The sequence below is a fragment of the Schistocerca serialis genome, chromosome 2 (genome assembly GCF_023864345.2).
Source record: "Schistocerca serialis cubense isolate TAMUIC-IGC-003099 chromosome 2, iqSchSeri2.2, whole genome shotgun sequence".
Lineage (NCBI taxonomy): Eukaryota > Metazoa > Arthropoda > Insecta > Orthoptera > Acrididae > Schistocerca > Schistocerca serialis.
The window spans coordinates 400,543,027-400,562,192 of record NC_064639.1 but is presented as its reverse complement, the minus strand read 5'-3'; the positions used below and the strand labels follow the sequence as shown (position 1 = coordinate 400,562,192).

The window sequence follows — 19,166 nt, the reverse complement described above, 5'->3', positions numbered from 1 at the left end:
GGCTGCATGGAGCGAGTTTTATGAAGAGTCAGTTTAAAGAGTAATGGTCTGGGAATACTTTAGTGTTTGAGAAAAATGTAGGTCAGAGTGAAAATGACATTCAGCAATGGACAGTGTGTGGAGGATGAAATAGATGAGCAATCTCATTTCATTCTATGACTTGATAAGGCCAAGCCCTGAAGACCAAATTACTGAAGTAGTCAAGCGTAGGTGGTACTTGGTAATAAGAAGGGGTGGTGGTGTCCTTCTGGTGTGTTTTGGAAATAGAAGCTACAGCTTTAGGACTAAGAGAGGAGATCTGTCTGTGGGCCTGGTCAGTAGGATAGTTACAAGAGTGGAAAGCATTGGAAACCACACACATAACCATGTTAAGTAAACAATCATATATTTTGCTCTTCATGGAAAATGCATTTTTTAAAATAACAGTGACATTTCTATGTGTTCGAGCAATACATTTATCCTACTGTTTTTAATTTAAGTCAATCTTTGATTTTAATTTCTAATTGGAAGCTTTATTAATTCAAAAAAGTTTTCCCTATAGAGAATCATGGCAGCGTAGTTTTCTCATGTAAGTGTGATGGAGCCTTCTGAACACTGACAAAATATTTAAAAATGTCATTTATTTAGTGTTTAACAGCTGTTACAAAAATGTGTCTTTGCCATATAACTGCAGAATCTGCATACCATGTGCTGAGAAAACACCTCTGGCTCTATACTGGACAGTTCTTTTGTTCACAAACATTTTGAACTGTGTTATATGATTGCAGAAGAAGAAAAAATTCATTGCATCAACTTTCACCAAACACTGTGCATGGTACATCAAACATATGACACAATTACTAATGAGTACATATTTTGTACAGAAAATTATGTTTGAGCTTTCAGGTCTCTTATTATTGTTGTAGAATTACTGTTGCAGTAGTACATGAACCTCAGGTCCATTTAAATAATGTTAATAAGAGCTTGGAAAGTGAAAAATCTGAATTTCCTTCAGCAGTCATTATTTTTCACTTCAGACTTACAATTGATTATTTTTACAACAATATAATTACACCACGAAATTAGAGATTCAAAGAAAACCAACCTTTAATCCATGGCTTTGCCCACATACATGCATGGTACATAGCACACACCTCCTCCTCCCTCCCCTCTCTGTTCACCTTCCTCTCTTTCACCTCCTCGCCCCTCCTCTTTCTGCCCATCTCCTCCTCTCCCTCTTCGTTTTCTATCTGCCTATTAGCCCTCTTCATCTTACAATTGCCTCCTACACCTCCCTCTCTCTCTGTCCAAATTGTCCTCACCCTCTCTCTGTCTCTTCCTTTCCCCCCTCTCTCTCTCTCTCTCTCTCTCTCTCTGTCTCTTCCTTTCCCCTCTCTCTGTACATCTCCTCCTCCCCCTCTCTCTGTTCATTTCCTCCTCCTTCACTCTCTATCCATTTGTTCCTCACCCGTTCTCTATCCACCTCATCCTCCTCTCCCCTCTTTATTATCCCTTGCCCATGCCCATTCACACGTATACCCCCTGGAGCGCATTCCGATACTATCCACTCAATGTGCCAGTTGCGCAGGGCGACCTACATGTCAGGGGTTACCAACATTTTTTCACTCCAACCCCACCCCTATGAGAGATTGGTGGTACTTCTTTCCAGACAGTTAGCAGTGACTGTAGCACATTTGCTTGGGAACAACCCAGTGGTTGATGAGATACGAAACATACATACATATCATCTGTTCATTTTGTAAAGAGCCTAAGTTTATTCACATCCTATGCTACAAAGTCAGCTTTGGCTCAGTGTGTGTCGAGAGTCGTTAATTCGATATAAGTCTGAAGACCATATATGACTTTGGAATGATATTCACTTGTTTTCAGTCACTACCAACCTTAGCTACTAGTCTAATATTCTCATAGCCATATTATTTCCAGGTTTATTTTACCCATTTGTGACTTGCAATTCAGTTTTTTACTTTCAAAGTGAGTTAGTCTGATGCTGCTTCACGGGGTTGATACCTTAAACTCCTTCCACTCCCGTTTGTGGGAAGAAAGCCGTGATTCAGAGCCAAGCTCACAAAATGATGATGAATGATGTAAAATTCTGTGACATGGAAAAACAGCATAACAAATTGCTACACTTATTTGCTCAGTCTAGAAAGTGAGCTGCTGTCTGCACTGGAAAAAGTGTGTCCATCCTAAAGAGACTCCTGAAGTTTACTACTGGTTATTCTGGTGAATCTCCAGTAATTCCAGGAAAGAAGAAGAGGTTAGTTTCAGTAATTCTTTTACTTGACAGTCCTAGTCCTAGTCAATTATTTTAATATGGCATTCAATTACTCCTAAATCACAATTATGTATTACATATATTATATGATATACTTTTACCTCATATAGTGTAAAATGCTTGCAAAGTTTTTATGGAACATATTTATTTTCTTTACATTCCATGAATTTTGAGGAATGGTTTCAGGAATTAGTTTTGCTGAACCTTCCTCCTCAGTCAGTGATTGTCATAGATAATGCATCACATTGTAACAGACAGCTTGACAATACACCAATGAGAAGCAACACGAAAACGATAATGATGGAATGGCTGCGGAAGAACAATGAGAAATCGAGTTCTCTTCTCTCTGATTGAATTACACAAATCAGCAAATAAAATTTGTGCCATCAACGAAATACCTTTAAGTCTAAGTCATAAAGTCATTCGCTTACTGCTGTACAACTGCAATCTAAATACAGTTTAACTCGGCTTGGCAAATGTTATAAGAGATTTCAGAGAATACAGGGTAACTGGAGACACATCCAGCAAAACCCTATAAAAGCTTGCACATACATCTACATCTACATCTACATCTATACTCCGCGAGCCACCTTACGGTGTGTGGCGGAGGGTACTTATTGTACCACTATCTGATCCCCCCTTCCCTGTTCCATTCACGAATTGTGCGTGGGAAGAACGACTGCTTGTAAGTCTCCGTATTTGCTCTAATTTCTCGGATCTTTTCGTTGTGATCATTACGCGAGATATATGTGGGCGGTAGTAATATGTGGCCCATCTCTTCCCAGAATCTGCTCTCTCGTAATTTCGATAATAAACCTCTCCGTATTGCGTAACGCCTTTCTTGAAGTGTCCGCCACTGGAGCTTGTTCAGCATCTCCGTAACGCTCTCGCGCTGACTAAATGTCCCCATGACGAATCGCGCTGCTTTTCACTGGATCATGTCTATCTCTTCTATTAATCCAACCTGGTAAGGGTCCCATACTGATGAGCAATACTCAAGAATCGGACGAACAAGCGTTTTGTAAGCTACTTCTTTCGTCGATGAGTCACATTTTCTTAGAATTCTTCCTATGAATCTCAACCTGGCGCCTGCTTTTCCCACTATTTGTTTTATGTGATCATTCCACTTCAGATCGCTCCGGATAGTAACTCCTAAGTATTTTACGGTCGTTACCGCTTCCAATGATTTACCACCTATGGCATAATCGTACTGGAATGGATTTCTGCCCCTATGTATGCGCATTATATTACATTTATCTACGTTTAGGGAAAGCTGCCAGCTGTCGCACCATGCATTAATCCTCTGCAGGTCCTCCTGGAGTACGTACGAGTCTTCTGATGTTGCTACTTTCTTGTAGACAACCGTGTCATCTGCAAATAGCCTCACGGAGCTACCGATGTTGTCAACTAAGTCATTTATGTATATTGTAAACAATAAAGGTCCTATCACGCTTCCCTGCGGTACTCCCGAAATTACCTCTACATCTGCAGATTTTGAACCGTTAAGAATGACATGTTGTGTTCTTTCTTCTAGGAAATCCTGAATCCAATCACAAACCTGGTCCGATATTCCGTAAGCTCGTATTTTTTTCACTAAACGTAAGTGCGGAACCGTATCAAATGCCTTCCTGAAGTCCAGGAATACGGCATCAATCTGCTCGCCAGTGTCTACGGCACTGTGAATTTCTTGGGCAAATAGGGCGAGCTGAGTTTCACATGATCTCTGTTTGCGGAATCCATGTTGGTTATGATGAAGGAGATTTGTATTATCTAAGAACGTCATAATACGAGAACACAAAACATGTTCCATTATTCTACAACAGATTGACGTAAGCGAAATAGGCCTATAATTATTCGCATCTGATTTATGACCCTTCTTGAAAATGGGAACGACCTGCGCTTTCTTCCAGTCGCTAGGTACTTTACGTTCTTCCAGCGATCTACGATAAATTGCTGATAGAAAGGGGGCAAGTTCTTTAGCATAATCACTGTAGAATCTTAAGGGTATCTCGTCTGGTCCGGATGCTTTTCCGCTACTAAGTGATAGCAGTTGTTTTTCAATTCCGATATCGTTTATTTCAATATTTTCCATTTTGGCGTCCGTGCGACGGCTGAAGTCAGGGACCGTGTTACGATTTTCCGCAGAAAACTTGAGAGCACAGTGCAATACAGTGTCAAAATTAGAAACTGAGTACTGGAGAAACAATGGTATAATGGAAGTTGCCATCAATGATATAATTATTAATGTGCACACAGCTCACTTGAGTGGCCATGAAACAGAACAGTCCAGGATGGACAAATGTGTTAGTGTCAGTCTGAATGAAACTGATAGCCTGGAGTGAATCCGTATGTAATGTTTAGGTAACTGAATGTATTATGTTCAACACCAGCAAAAATAAAAGAAGTCATTGGTAATGTATTCAATGTTAGTAAATTTTACCTCCATCTGTCCAAGGTAGATTTGATGTAATTTCACGTGGCCACAGTGTCCATAATTGCTTTACAGTTATTAAAAGTGATGAAATCCATATAATACATATAACAATTTTGTGATCTCAAACTCCATGTTATGATGCATCTGTAAAACACTGTTGTTGGCTATGATAGGTTGGCTACGACAAAACAGGTTATGACTACCTGCTTAATAGCTTGTTTGTCTGTCTTTGGAATGAAATATATTACTAATTCTGCATATCAGGGATCCAACAGTTAGTAGCTCTGTGGAGGTATGTAGCATTAGACGTCCACACAGAGGTCATGTAACTCATGTAACTAATGGACCATTGATTTGCATACGTGGTGATGGCATCTGATAGTGAGTCAGATGGGTTCCATGGGATTTACACTATGTGATCAAAAGTATCTAGACACCCCAAAAAACATACATTTTTCATATTAGGTGCATTGTGCTGCCACCTACTACTGCCAGGCACTCCATATCAGCGACCTCAGTAATCATTAGATATCGTGAGAGAGCAGAATGGGGCGCTCCGTGGAACTTATGGACTTCGTACGTGGTCAGGTGATTGGTTGCCACTTAGATGATTGGGTGTCACTTGTTTCATATGACTGTAAGCAAGATTTCCACAATCCTAAACATCACTAGGTCCACTTTTCCTGATGTGATAGTGAAGTGGATACTTTTGATCACATAGTGTACATCAGGTTAAACTTGGTCACTGAAACATCAATGTGAGTTCACTGTAATGCTTCTCAAACCACTGCCTCGCTCTGAGACATGGACAGTTATACTGCTGAAAGATGACATGAAGAGATGCAGATGGTTCACAGCTGTCAGCATGTCTTTGATTACTACCACACATCCGGTGCAAATGCAGGAGACTGTCTCCCAAAGCATAATACTTCTCACACCATCCTGCATCCATGGCGCAATGCACGTTTCTAGCCACCATTCACCTCAATGACAGTGTTTTTGGAGACAGTCATCGAACTAGCGCAGCAAAAATGTGATTCACCCAATGAGCCGACATGTTTCCGTTTATCGACAGTAGAATCCTCATGGTCCCATGCCCACTGCTATCATAATTGATGATGTTGTTGGGTCAACGTGTGAACACAAAAGGGTGGCCTGGGGTGGAGCTCCATGTTCAACAATGCACAATGAACAGTGTGCTCTGAAACACTTGTGCATGCACACCAACACTGTGTTCTCTCAGCAGAGATGCCACAGATCACCATCTATCTTATTTTACAGAGCAGACAAGCTCTGAGCCCCACATTCTGTCAAGAGACATGGATGTCCAACCATTTAACACCTAGTGGTAGTTTCACTGTCCTTCTACCTCTTTCTGTAACGCTCAAGACAGTAGCATGTGAACATTTGACCAGCTTCACCATTTTAGAGATAATCATTCACAGGTTCTGTGCAGTAATGATCTGCCATTTTTCAAAGTCACTTATCTCAATGGACTTCCCCAAACTTCCTCAGACTTTTATTGTCAGCCACTAAGATGTTTTGAAAAGCATTAAAAATATTTTTTCTTGGTCTGTAAATAGGCTGGCACAGAGATTCCAAGCCTGTAGATTGTGCTGTTGTATATGACCATGAATGGCTTCTGTGCTATGTCCTTAATACGTTTCAAGTGTCTGTCATGTTTAGAATGGTGTTCTGTGTAGTTGTGAATGATTGTGTTCGAGCTAAGTGACTTTGCATGTGGGCAAATTGTTGGTGCTGATACATTGGATGCTTCCATAACCACACTGATCAGAACTGTATTGGAAATCACAATTAATGATTTTCTCAAATGCTTAAGTTCAGCAAAATTTTTTGTGTGTATGTGCTGATTTTGGAGACAAAAACATAAAAAGTAGGACTACTTCACACACTTCTATTCTGTAATATCATATGAAATAATTCTCTGGGGAAATTCCATAATTAGACATAAATTATTCATAATATCTGGTGTCCATCCTTCATTTACATATAGGTAATTGTTCAAAAGCTAGACCCTACCAACAACAGCATTATTACACAATTACTCTCTTATAAAATTTACTGTAAGAATCAGTCATAATTTGAAAATGATGAAAGCGATCATAAAATTAACTCTAGGAAAATAAAATAGCCTGCAGTATCAATTTCTTAGCCCCACTTGTGTGCACAAAAGTGGCAAAGTATGCACCCTAACAAGGGGTGCTTGTAGACAATGAAAACAGTTTTAAAACCAAACTGAAAATATTTCTCCTTAAAAACTCCTTCTCAATAGATAAATTTGTGAATAAATAATATTTGTGTGGGACAGGATTACAGTTCCATAGACCAGAGTGATTGGACGGCTGAGTTCACACAGAGACCCAATCTCATGGGGTATAGCACAGAACCCACGTCCAGGGTTATGGATGATGGTCTCAATGGTAGCAGTGGCCCTGAAGGAAATTTCAGTACACCAAAGCTGGAAGATGAGGAGACCCTCCTTTCTGGGTATGAAATGAGACTGGAACCACTGTCCTGTGGTGGAATGGGAACTCCAAAGGTTAAGGGAGATACTCCTGACACATAAATCTTCAGAAGTGATAGGCCCAGTAAGTGGATTTCAGAACAAATGAAAGTGTTTTCACACCTCAATGAGGCCTTGGATGGAAACACTAATTTTCAAGATAATGACTCTAGCACTCCCTTTGGCAATGATACTAATGATGGTGCAACACCTTATACTACATCACAACCAAAGAGAACACACAAAACTCCATATGAGACTAAGATCAGATCATTCACACTTAATATTCTGACACTAACTGGCGAAACAGAGAATGCCTAGAGTTGATGAAAATTATGAAAATCAACATGCTCGGATTCAGCAAAACCACAAGGAAGGGGCAAGGATCAAAAGAACTTAGAGATGGATATCGTCTATTCTGGTCGAGAGGAGTCCAAGCAAAAAACCTCTCCATATTGGGCTAAAATTAAATCCTTTACAGAACATCAATAATGTTCAGTGCTATGCACCACCTAGACTGGTTGTGAAGAAGAAGAAAATGATTATTTTAAAAAAGGTCTTGCCGAAAGAGTAAAAGCGGAAGGAACATTATCACAGTGATATGAATGCCCAAGTGGTGACTGCATTAGATGAATATGAGAGTATTCTGAGGTCACATGGATGGTGTCCACAAAACCAACCACAATAAGGAACTATACAGAACTGACTCAACTTGCAAGTCACTGAAGAGGCGACAAATTGAAAGACTTGCACCAGGCAGCTGAACAACCCCAGACACAGTCTCCCAGGCAATAATGCCATAAAACCATTTACGTACTGAATCACTAAAAAATAGGAAAGGTTAGTTGCTACAGAAGAAAGAGGGAAGTGGCTGAACAAGTGGAGTAATGAAATGAAATATGTTAATGGCAATAATAAAATGCTACATGGGATAAATAAAAATAGAAAAAGATATAAGGAACAGACCACCATGTGGCACAACATAACATGCTTGATTTCAATGGCTGCTGCACCACTCAGATCATCTGGATCCTTCCCTCCACCAATAGCTTTTCTGAACTGTGGAGAGCGGAGTTATCCTTACAACACATTCTTCGACCCTGAAATTATACCAGCCTTAACCTACAATAACCTACTGTCTCACAACCTCCATTCAACAGTTTCCAGCCCTCTGTCCTATCACCTCCTCCCAACTCACATCCTCTTACCCTAACTGTGTGCAGCTCTCTGCCAACACAGCTATCACTCTTTCCCTCTGTCTGCTCCTTTGCTTTTTTCCACCCACTGCCTCCCTTCCCTCACAACCTCCTGATGCTGCACCTGGCAGCCCTGTCCTGGTACCTTCTAGTCCCTGCATGCTCTACCAGATAGCACTCTTCTCTCCCCCCACCCATATGCAGTTATCCCTCCCACTTCCCTGCCCCTCTCCAGGTTGCTGCTTTCGTTCACTGCAATAGTTTGAGTCTGGCCTGAGCAGCTAGAGATAGTGGTCACATGTGCGTGAGATGTTCCCTGCTTGAGTGGATGTGTGTGTGTTTTCATTTCTTTCCTGAAGAAGGCTTTGGCCGATAGCTCAGTGTGTAACTGTCTTTTCACTGTGCCTGTCTATAACTCCACATCATCTTTACAGTGAGTGGCAATCAATCTTTTTCATATTTGTTGACTCATCTAATGGGACAGATATTACTTGAAATGATGTATAATATGCCTGGAGATACATCAAAACTGGAATATTTGCCAGTTTTAATGAAATAACTACTGGAGATATGATCAAAGACATAGGAGCTGCTGGGAAGCAGCCAATCTATGGACTCTTTTGTAAGACCTGGAAAAAAAGGAAGGTACCTGCTGATCAGAAAATAGGCAACACAATCACAGTTTTCAAGAGAAGTGAAAGAAAGAGATGATGTGGCTACAGAGGTATCACCTGAATATCTCCAGTGGGTAAACATTGTGAAAGAATAATAGAGCATAAGATAAAACCCTTCATTCTTGGAATATTGGAATAATAGTACAGATTCAGGATAGGGAGTTCAACAACTGATTAAATTTTTGCTCTCCACCAATTAATGGAAAAATACTATAAATACAACCAGGACCCATGTTATTCTTTCTGGATATAAAGGAAGCATTTGATACTATGAACAGGTATATAAGATGGGGGAAACAGTGAAGAAAATTCAAATACAAGAGGACATGGTTCACAGGACCAAGAATATGTATGAAGATAAACTAAAACTATAAACAAAACACTCACAAGAATGGCTGCAACTTTGGCATATGATTTGGGTTAAGGCAAGGTGAAGTTCTGCCTCCTCTTCTTTTCATTACTATAATGAATAAGATCCACAGAAGAGTATACCAAACCATTGGAGATGAATAAATGAAAACAAAGTTGCCTGGTGATGAAACCTGTCTATGAGGCAACTGTAAAAAAAGACCCAATAAAAACTAGGTGGAAGCTGCAAAGTATCTAGTCACATCTTCAGCCAGGAGAAAAGTGAGGTGATGATCATGAAAAGATAGGGCAACCATAGGGACATGTTGAAATGGAGTGGAAACAGCTACAGGTGACCCATCATATCAAAAATCTTGGTGGCATTGCCTCTGATACTCATTGAAAAGAGAATGAAATTACTCACAGAATTCAAACAAGTAGTAACTTCTATCAAACACTTAGAGAACACAAAAGCACCACAAAATGTAAGTGTCATCAACAAAACCAGTGGCATAGGTGTGTGAAGCATGGGCCACGAGAAAAAAGATATCAGCAGAATTCAGGCAGCTGAGATAAGGTTTGTTCATAGCCCCATTGCAAAAACACAGCGGGATAGAATCTGGAATGAGGACATCAAAAACAGGAAAAAGTTGTAACATTACAAGACAAAATAACATCACAGTGACTCTCAGTAAGATGGTAACAGGCTATCAAGACTAATCTATGGTCTGAAACTCATAAATGAAAGACCAAGACAAGGGTCACATCTCAGGTACAAAGATATGGTGAAGTCCAACACTGCAGAGAATGTACCTGTGACAACATCAAAGAAGGAGAGAAGTTCAAAGACTGTAATTAGTGAAGGGGCCTTCAGGGAAGGGAAAAATGTGATTTGTCTGCCAGTTCATATGTTTCCACCCCCACCCCCCCACTACCCACTGCTAATGTATCTTCACTCACTGCAGCAGACAACTTCATGGATATAAAGAAGCAAGAGTTGCCTGTATGCAACACCAATCCAAATATTCCTAAAATGTAAGTGTTAATTCAAAAATGGGTCATAAAGGATAAGCACTGACATCCAGTAGCAACTGCTGCCTCATATAAAAGCAGCTTTCCTGTGACCATGTGTATATACCACTGTTATTACCATCATTCAGCAGTGCTGGAAGTTATAATTTAAAATCCATGCTTCAACTAGAAAATTATCTCTGGAGTTGTTGCTTTTGACACTTTTTTGTATATCTCCTTTGTGTTTTACAGTTTTGTTATGGTTCATGTTGAATATTACACATGTTCTGTGTTACATTCATTCTGCATGACAGGTAGATTGCTTTACTTAATTTCATACCATAACCACTTTTTATTTATGATAAAATTACAATAATCAGTAGTTCTGCTGTGGATCTGTAACAGTTTGCTATAGCAGGTAGTACATAATGTTACATTTGCAAAATCCTCTACTTTGCAGAATGACCTCTAGTATACCTGGAAGCTCTCACTTAACCTTACAATATCACATAGATATTGTGTCCCAAGCTGCACATAATTGATGGAACAGTCACTCTGACTACTCTAAACATTAGTCTACACTCACCACAGAGTTGTACCCACTTTACTTTCTTAACATGATAAACAGAAGCCTAAAGTTAATTTTAGTTCTGATACAACTTGTGAGTAATGTTTTGTTGAGTGAGCCTATAAAGATACAAAGACCACAAAAGAGAAACATATAACTCTCCTCACCAGTACATATAATTAACAATTTTCTCAGTTTTTTGGGCACTGATCATATTCTTTTAAATATTGGAGCAGACACAAGAAAAATACCTTCTTACCTTCCTTTTCCTGCTTCACTGTAGTTTCTCCTGTAGCACTTAGACTTGTTTCTGTCATACTCATATTGACATCCTCATTTTGTGTTTCATTTTTTATTATTTGATGAGTGCTTTCATTTCTAGGTGACTGTGAGTTGTCTTTATTGTTTTTCAAAACTGGAGTCTAAAAGTAAAACCATTATTCCAGTAAATTAGAAAATACATGAAAAGCGCCTGCGTGTGCGCGTGCGCGTGCGCGCGCGCGCACACACACACACACGCACACACACACACACACACACACACACACACACACACACAGATATATATATATATAAAAAAACAAAGATGAGGTGACTTACCGAACGAAAGCGCTGGCAGGTCGATAGACACACAAACAAACACAAACATACACACAAAATTCAAGCTTTCGCAACAAACTGTTGCCTCATCAGAAAGAGGGAAGGAGAGGGGAAGACGAAAGGAAGTGGGTTTTAAGGGAGAGGGTAAGGAGTCATTCCAATCCCGGGAGCGGAAAGACTTACCTTAGGGGGAAAAAAGGACAGGTATACACTCGCACACACACCCAGGTGAACCTTCAGGGATGTGGAACAAGACACAGTATATATACATATGACACAGGCATTGTAGAAACTAATTCTGCATGCTGTATTAACAATAAATTATCATTACATGGCCTAATTCTACCCATGCTGATGTCATATAGATTTAATTGGATATATTAGTAAGGAAGCTGCTACTGTGAAAAAAGTGACCATCTCCTCAGTTTTACTATACAGCTGTTGTTTATTTGTCATTAGAAGCTTAATATTTACTCAATTACAATGGTATTTTTCAAAGAAAATAGTTACCTACATCTGGAAATATTCAGTCCTATTGACAGCACATTACTACTTGTCAAGCTTAGAATGAACACTATCCAGGACACTGAAGTTGCCGAAGTGGCATCTAACTGAAAGACTTGCACCAGGCCATTGAGCCATATGACATAACTATCTTTATTATTATTTACTTGACATGTTACTAGTTCTTGAATCTAGATATTCACATAAATTATTCAGAGGGTAGCTTATGGGGTATGTTTTTAGTTTTCTTTTCAGTTGGTAGGGGTTTCAGATTTCTTGGTTTATGTTAGGTGGGATCTTGCTGAATACTTACATATGAAGGTACTTAACTCCACTCTGAAACTTTAGGCAAGGAGGTGAAGTCTATATGAAATAAATTTTTGTCTTGTATTATGAATGCATATTACAGTTTAGTTGAAACCAGTTTCTATTATCTGCAACAAAAACCATTAAGGGGACCACACCATGGTTCAGGTAAAAAAAAAATCAATTTTCAGTTTTCATCATATTTCGATAGATTAAAGTTTTATTGAAGTACTCTGAAAAGGATTTCACTGAAAAAAATTATTTAAAGAGCATTTTCCTAACACGTGTGTTTATGTGCCACGTCCACTTTCCTGTCACCCACTTTTCTGCATGTATTTTAGATCTTTATATCCCCCTAAATTGCACGTTTGCGATTTTTTCTTACTCCTGAGTGTGTTGACTATCCTTGGAATGCAATAGTCGGTATTCTTTTGTTTCTGGTGTTTCTAAAAAACACGTTTTCAAACACGCGGTTAGTTTTGTTCAAGTGTGATTGCGAGTAATTGTTATACTTACGTTTTTAGTGTTTGTTTACGCGTGTTTTGTTGTGTTTATTGAAGATGATGAAACGTAAAGGCATTTTCAAGAAATGACAATTTAGAGGAAACAAGTTTAGAAAGCTTTCTGTACAAGAGGTGGTGCAAATAAAATAGGAATCAGGCAACTGGAGAATCTTATTCTCACCAGCATTCTCTCCTTGCTGCTGTTATTACAGCAATTAAAGCTATTTTCAGAGACTTGGCTCATCCTGACCTAAGGAAATGTCTGCATGGGCAGACACAGAACCCAAATGAATGTTTCAACAGCATAATTTGGAACAGCCTTCCTAAAACTGTATTTGTAGGCATGCATACAATGAAACTAGGAGTTCATGATGCTGTTATTACATTCAATTGTGGTAATATTGGAAATTGTTGGGTACTGAAAAAGCTGGGAATTAATCCTGGTGAAAATATGATCACTGGGCTGCAACACTGCCATAAAATAAGGATAGCCGATGCAGACAGGTCTGCATCTAATATGGCCAAGAAATCAAGACAAACATCCAGGAAGGTGAAAAAGGAGCTGGAAGACCTGCTAGAGGCCAAAGAAGGGCCATCATATGCAGCAGGACAGTTTTAATTAACTATAAATAACAAATTTCAAAAGTTTTTTCTTTAGAGTCAATTTTCCGCAAACTCAAATTTTCAGTACATATGCCCCATTATATAAGAAACTATCACAGATAAATGAATGAAATTTTGAGAGACTCTGCATAACATAAAAATCCACCTCTGGTAGTACATTCATTAATATTCCCCTATTAGGAAGTTCTAAAAAAATATTTTCTGCAGAAAAAACTTAATATTTTTTGTTAATAAATTTAAAAAAGTATTTCTTAAAAACTATTAAATGGATAAAGTAGATTTTAGCACAGTTGACTCTATTAGAATTATGTAACATACAGTAAAAATATTAAGGTCCTGCATCAAATAGTTTTTTTCAGTATTGGTCAAATACTTGCCTAAATTAACATGGGTTAGGTAGACAGGGTGTGGTCCCCTTAAGGACTAACCATATTGGAAGTGATTGAAAGAATTAAAAGATCCTTAAAAGGGCTTCTGCAAAATGTATGGTTTGTCTAGAACTTTAAACAACATTCTTACTGCTCAGTTCTGCTGAATAAACACTCTGTTTACTGTAGGTGCACTGCCCCAAAAGATAATTCCATAAGTCAACAAGGAGCGAAAATATGCTAATTAAGTCAACACAATGAGAGATATTTCTAAGGGCATAACATGTTGAACTGAGCTTTTTGGTTCATTTATCCATTTGTTGACTCCATTTTAACTTGTTATCCAGCTGAACCATCAGAAATTTTACACACTGTGCTTCATTCAGTGTGTGGCCATTAATGTGCGGCAGTACTTGTATTTTTCTCAGAATTTTGAATCTTGTATGATTTTACATTGTCAAATGCTTTTTCGAAGTGACAAATACTATGAGCCCTTCTTGATTTCTTTTAAAGTCTTGCTTCCACCATCAATAGCAAGATCAGAACTGACTCTCCAATGCCCCTGCCTTTTCAAAATACAAACTGATAATCTAATAGTCTCAGACTTAACTTTATCTCGAGCAATGTGTGGCTGCTATTTTCCTGAAAAACTAATGCTGTGTTTCTAGGTACATAAATTCTTTACATCAACTTGAACAGTCATTTGGTTGTCACTTCCCCCTATGAAGTAGAAATTCTGAATTAATGTTATCCCTACCTTGCACCACATCTGACTGCTTGCTTTCCAAAGCTCTCTTGGATCCCATATGTCTTCCATATTGACTCGCATTCTTCTATCATGCTATCAGACAATTCCTTTTCCTTGTAAAGACATTCGGTATACTTTTTGCAACATCTGCTCTCTGTCCTTCGCATTTAACACAGAATTCCTGTTATTCTCTTAGCACTGATGTCTTTTCTTTCAATTTCACCAAAGGTTGTTTGGACGTTTCTGCATGCTGAAGCATTCCTTCCAACAACCTCTTCCTTAATTGATTTCTTAGAATTTTTCCTTTGGCTCTTTTACCTTGACTTCCCCACATTTTCTATTTATTTCATTCCTATGTGACATATGTCTTCTCCTGATCATTTCCTAACTTCCTTCATCTGTTGATCAATAGAAGTTATTTCTTCTATTACCCAAGGTTTCTTCACAGTTACCTTCCTTGTGCCAATATTTGTCTATCCGGCTTCCGAAATTGCCCTTTTGAAATGTTTCCATTCCTCTTCAACTGAGCTGACTATTCAGGAATTCATTACTGTAGTATCTACATCCCCAGAGAACTTCAAATATATCTCAGCATTCCTCACTACTACAGTATCCCATTTCTTTCCTCACTATTCTCCCAGGCAATTCTCTTAAACTTCAATGCAGTCTTCATAGTTATTAAATTTTAGTCTGGTCCTGGGTACACCTTACAATCCACTCACTGATTTTGGAATCTCTGTTTGACAGTAATTTAATCCAGCTCGAATCTTCCCCTGTCACAAGGCCTTTTCCAAATATGCTTGAACCCCTTTAAATTTTGAGCATTGTATTCACTATTACTAATTGAAATTTACTGCAAAACTCGATTAGTCTTTCTCTTCTCACATTCCAACTACCGAGTCCATATCCTCCCCTAACTCTGTCTTCTATTCCTTCCCCTTCTATAGTATTTCAGCCCCCTATGATTACTAGATTTTCGTCTCTCTTTACATACTGAATTATACATTGAATGTGCTTCATATTCTGCTTGTGATGTCGGCACGTATATCTAAACTGTATTTGTTGGTGCTGGTTTCCTGTTGATTCTGGTGAGAGTAATATTGTCACTGAACAGTTCACAGTAATCTACTCTTTGCCCTACCTTCCTACCAAAGCTTCTTTACCACTTTTGGATTTATTTCAATCTCTGACTCACAGAATGTCACCCTTTCCTTAGTTACTCAATCTTTTTATCATCATCACCTCCCCCTTGTCAGCTCCCTCCCAAAGATCTGAATAGGGGGCTATTGCAGACATCACCATGACATATTATCCAGAGTTATCTCCCCCCCCCCCCCCCTCCCCCCGCAGGGAAGGAATAATACCTCCAAAAGCTAGGATAGTTTCTTGTACTTTTATGTGTATTATTGGCATTACTAAGAATTTCACCTCCTGAAGGTAAGCTCTGGCCAACTATCCTCATTCAAAATTTTATAGTTTTCTCAAATGAATGTTAGTTTTGATAAACTAATTAACTCAGATTATAATAGAAGGGCTGCCATGTGAATTAAAGACTAATCAGATTCAAAAGACGTCTATAATGCTATGTGATGCAATCAGCAAAATCCGATCACCACACGTATTTGCAGGAATAATTACTGATTTTTTGTGTCACAGACATTTATCAGTTTAAACTGTCTCTCATTTTTCTCTAAAAATAATGACTACTTTTACTGTTAAATATTTTGTAGACATAGGTGACTGAGTGAATGCAAGATTTTTGTTAACATATGTATCCTCCAAAAATTCACAGAACGGCTTTTTCACATGACTGTTGACTAAAATGAAACAAACTGCAAAATTTATGCTGCCTGGTTAGAAAATAACAAAACAATAAAAATACTACATTTGAGATATAAAAGGTCAATACTTACATCACCTGAAGCTCCACCCTGCGAAAGAAGACGTTCCTGGTAGTGTCCCTTGACATGACTAAGCACTAGTTCACGGCTTGCATCACTGTAAGAAATAAATATTTTAGATCAAATCCTTCAATACACTATAATGACGGCACTTAATAAACTATGAGGTCATTCAATATGTGTTTAGAAAATCCAAGAGATGGCGCTCGTAGTATCAAAATAGTTTGCTGGCAATAAGTGTCATCTGTTGTTAGAAGGCAGATAAAGTTGCAGGTGTTCAGGACATCTGGTGGAATTGACCAGCCCCAAATGATTGACAAAATCCATGATTGATGAATAAAAGTAAACAAAATAATTGAGGCCACAGGGTTATCACAAGATCCACTGTTTTCAATTTTGCACAAAAAATTGGGTGTGACAAAATCTCAGAAAAATGGGGGCTGCATTTTCTCTCAAAGGAGAATAAAGAAAACAATGTGGTGAATGTTGATGCTGTTTTGGCATTTTCCGTCAAAGTCCAGCCTGGTTACTGCATTGCCACATAAAACGGTGAAACGTGGGTACACTACTACACTCCAGAGTCTAAGGAACAATCAAAACAGTGGGTTTTTGAAGGCAAATTGGCTCCAGAGAAAGAAAAGAAGGTGAAACTGACTGCCAAGATGATGACCATAGTGTTTTGGGATGCATGCAGAATCACACCCACATTGGATACTTAGTAAAGGGAGAAACAATAACCGATGAGTATTATGCATCATTATTTTTCTGGTTGGTGACAAATTCCAGGAAAAACATACTCATTTGAAAATAGAAAAGATTCTCTTTCATTACAACAATGCACAGGTGCCCACCCACGCAGTTTCAATGGCCAAAATTATGAAATTAAAGGTTAAATTATTGCACTAACCACCATATTCACCACATGTGGTGCCCATTGACTATTTTTCCTCCCCCAAACTTGGAAAAAAAAAATGGATCAGCAGATGATGGTTCCCATTTGAACGAACAAGGACGTCATCAATAGATGCCTATTTTACAGACCTCCCAAAACTTTATTTTTTGATTGGCTTAAAAATTTGGAGCAACAATTCAAAAAGTATATGGAGTTGAAAGGCGATTACGTTGGAAAGTAAAAATAATGTTTCCTGGAATAATTCGCTTTTCTATCTTTCTCTAAGGACTCGTTGAACGATCCTTGTAGCATTATGTTAACATAAGTAGACTGAAATTCTAACAATTATCAGGCTCTTCACTGGTTACTGAAACTTTGTGAGGAATGGCCTTCTGGGTAAAAAAAAAAAAAAAAAAAAAAAAAAAAAAAAAAAAAAAAAAAAAACAATATGCAGAGGTGCTTTACAGAACACTTATCCATTTTATTGCACCAGCAGTAATTAAAGTCTGCAACTTTATAACATCCTCTTAACAAAATGCAGTCTTACCGGAAATTGCATTTCTTGCACTTCCACAATGTTCTCTTGACTTCAACTGGGGGCTTATCCATAAGAGCAGCATCAGATGCTGATCTTTTTTGGCCAGATATTGTTTTCTGTACCACTGGTTCTTGAGACTGTACTTGTGATGGTACTGACGAGATCATAGAATGTGCAGCACGGAGGGGTGGAGGTGGGCGAAGTGGACCAGGAGGGACACCACATACCCCATTTGCTGGTGGTGTAGGAGCACGCATGAGACGAGGTGGTGTTGGCAGCAGTCTTTGTTGATCGGTGGTAGATGGAAGATATTCACGCATTCTCAGTGCTGTTAGATACTTGTTATACTTGCTATAATTCCGTCGACCTGTTTCATCTGTCATCAAGACTTTCGCGTCTGCATGATTCTTGTCACGGACTACTTTCAGTCTAATATGTTTTGTAATATCCCATCTCCAGTTTGAGCGATAAGCACACAGTGAGCATTCAAATGGTTTCTTGTTGAGATGTCCAACAATATGAACGTGGAATCGAGATGCTGTGGATGCCCAGAAAGTGCAGTGTGGGCACTTGAATACCTGTTTGAGAAAGCAAAGGCTTTAATTACATATTTATTGCTGTAATATAAGTACGATTCTGATCCTAAATTATTTTTCAGATCATCAAAGATGATTGGTTTATGTATGATATTATATAAATATCCTGTCATTTTGAAATATTAGAAGAACAGATATAATTTACCACAGAATAACAGATATAATTTAACACAGAACACCTACAAAATGCATATTTCCAGAACTGATTTCTGTCCAATAGTTTACGAACTACAATTAGTATTTGGATCACTAATAAGAACAGAACATCTGATCTAGTGCTGCACTGGTTCTTTGTCTATTGTAATCAAGCACTGTTATTTCTGTGGTTCCTTTGAAATGGAGATATTGAAAATTTTGATTCCATGATTTAACCCTCGAAAAGGAAGGAAGGAGTATTACAGTTTAACATCCTATTGGCAATGAGGTCATTAGAGATGGAGCACAAGCTCAGGTTAATGAATTATGGGGAAGGAAATTGGCCGTGCCTGTCAAGCGAACTTACAGATGAACATCTAATCAAGGTACCGTATTTTTATACCACCCTAAGTAACAACTC

General features: G+C 38.5%; 1 protein-coding gene across 1 annotated transcript in view; it reads right to left on the bottom strand.

Annotated features, from left to right (window-relative positions):
- The window catches only part of LOC126456022 (uncharacterized), a 70,314-nt gene that overhangs the window by 23,409 nt on the left and 27,739 nt on the right, over positions 1-19,166 (bottom strand). Inside the window, exons 5-7 of the mRNA XM_050091776.1 lie at positions 18,024-18,592; positions 16,597-16,681; positions 11,290-11,452 (exon numbers count right to left, since the gene is read on the bottom strand). Coding sequence (XP_049947733.1) covers positions 11,290-11,452; positions 16,597-16,681; positions 18,024-18,592 — 817 coding nt within the window. The remainder of the gene's footprint in view (positions 1-11,289; positions 11,453-16,596; positions 16,682-18,023; positions 18,593-19,166) is intronic.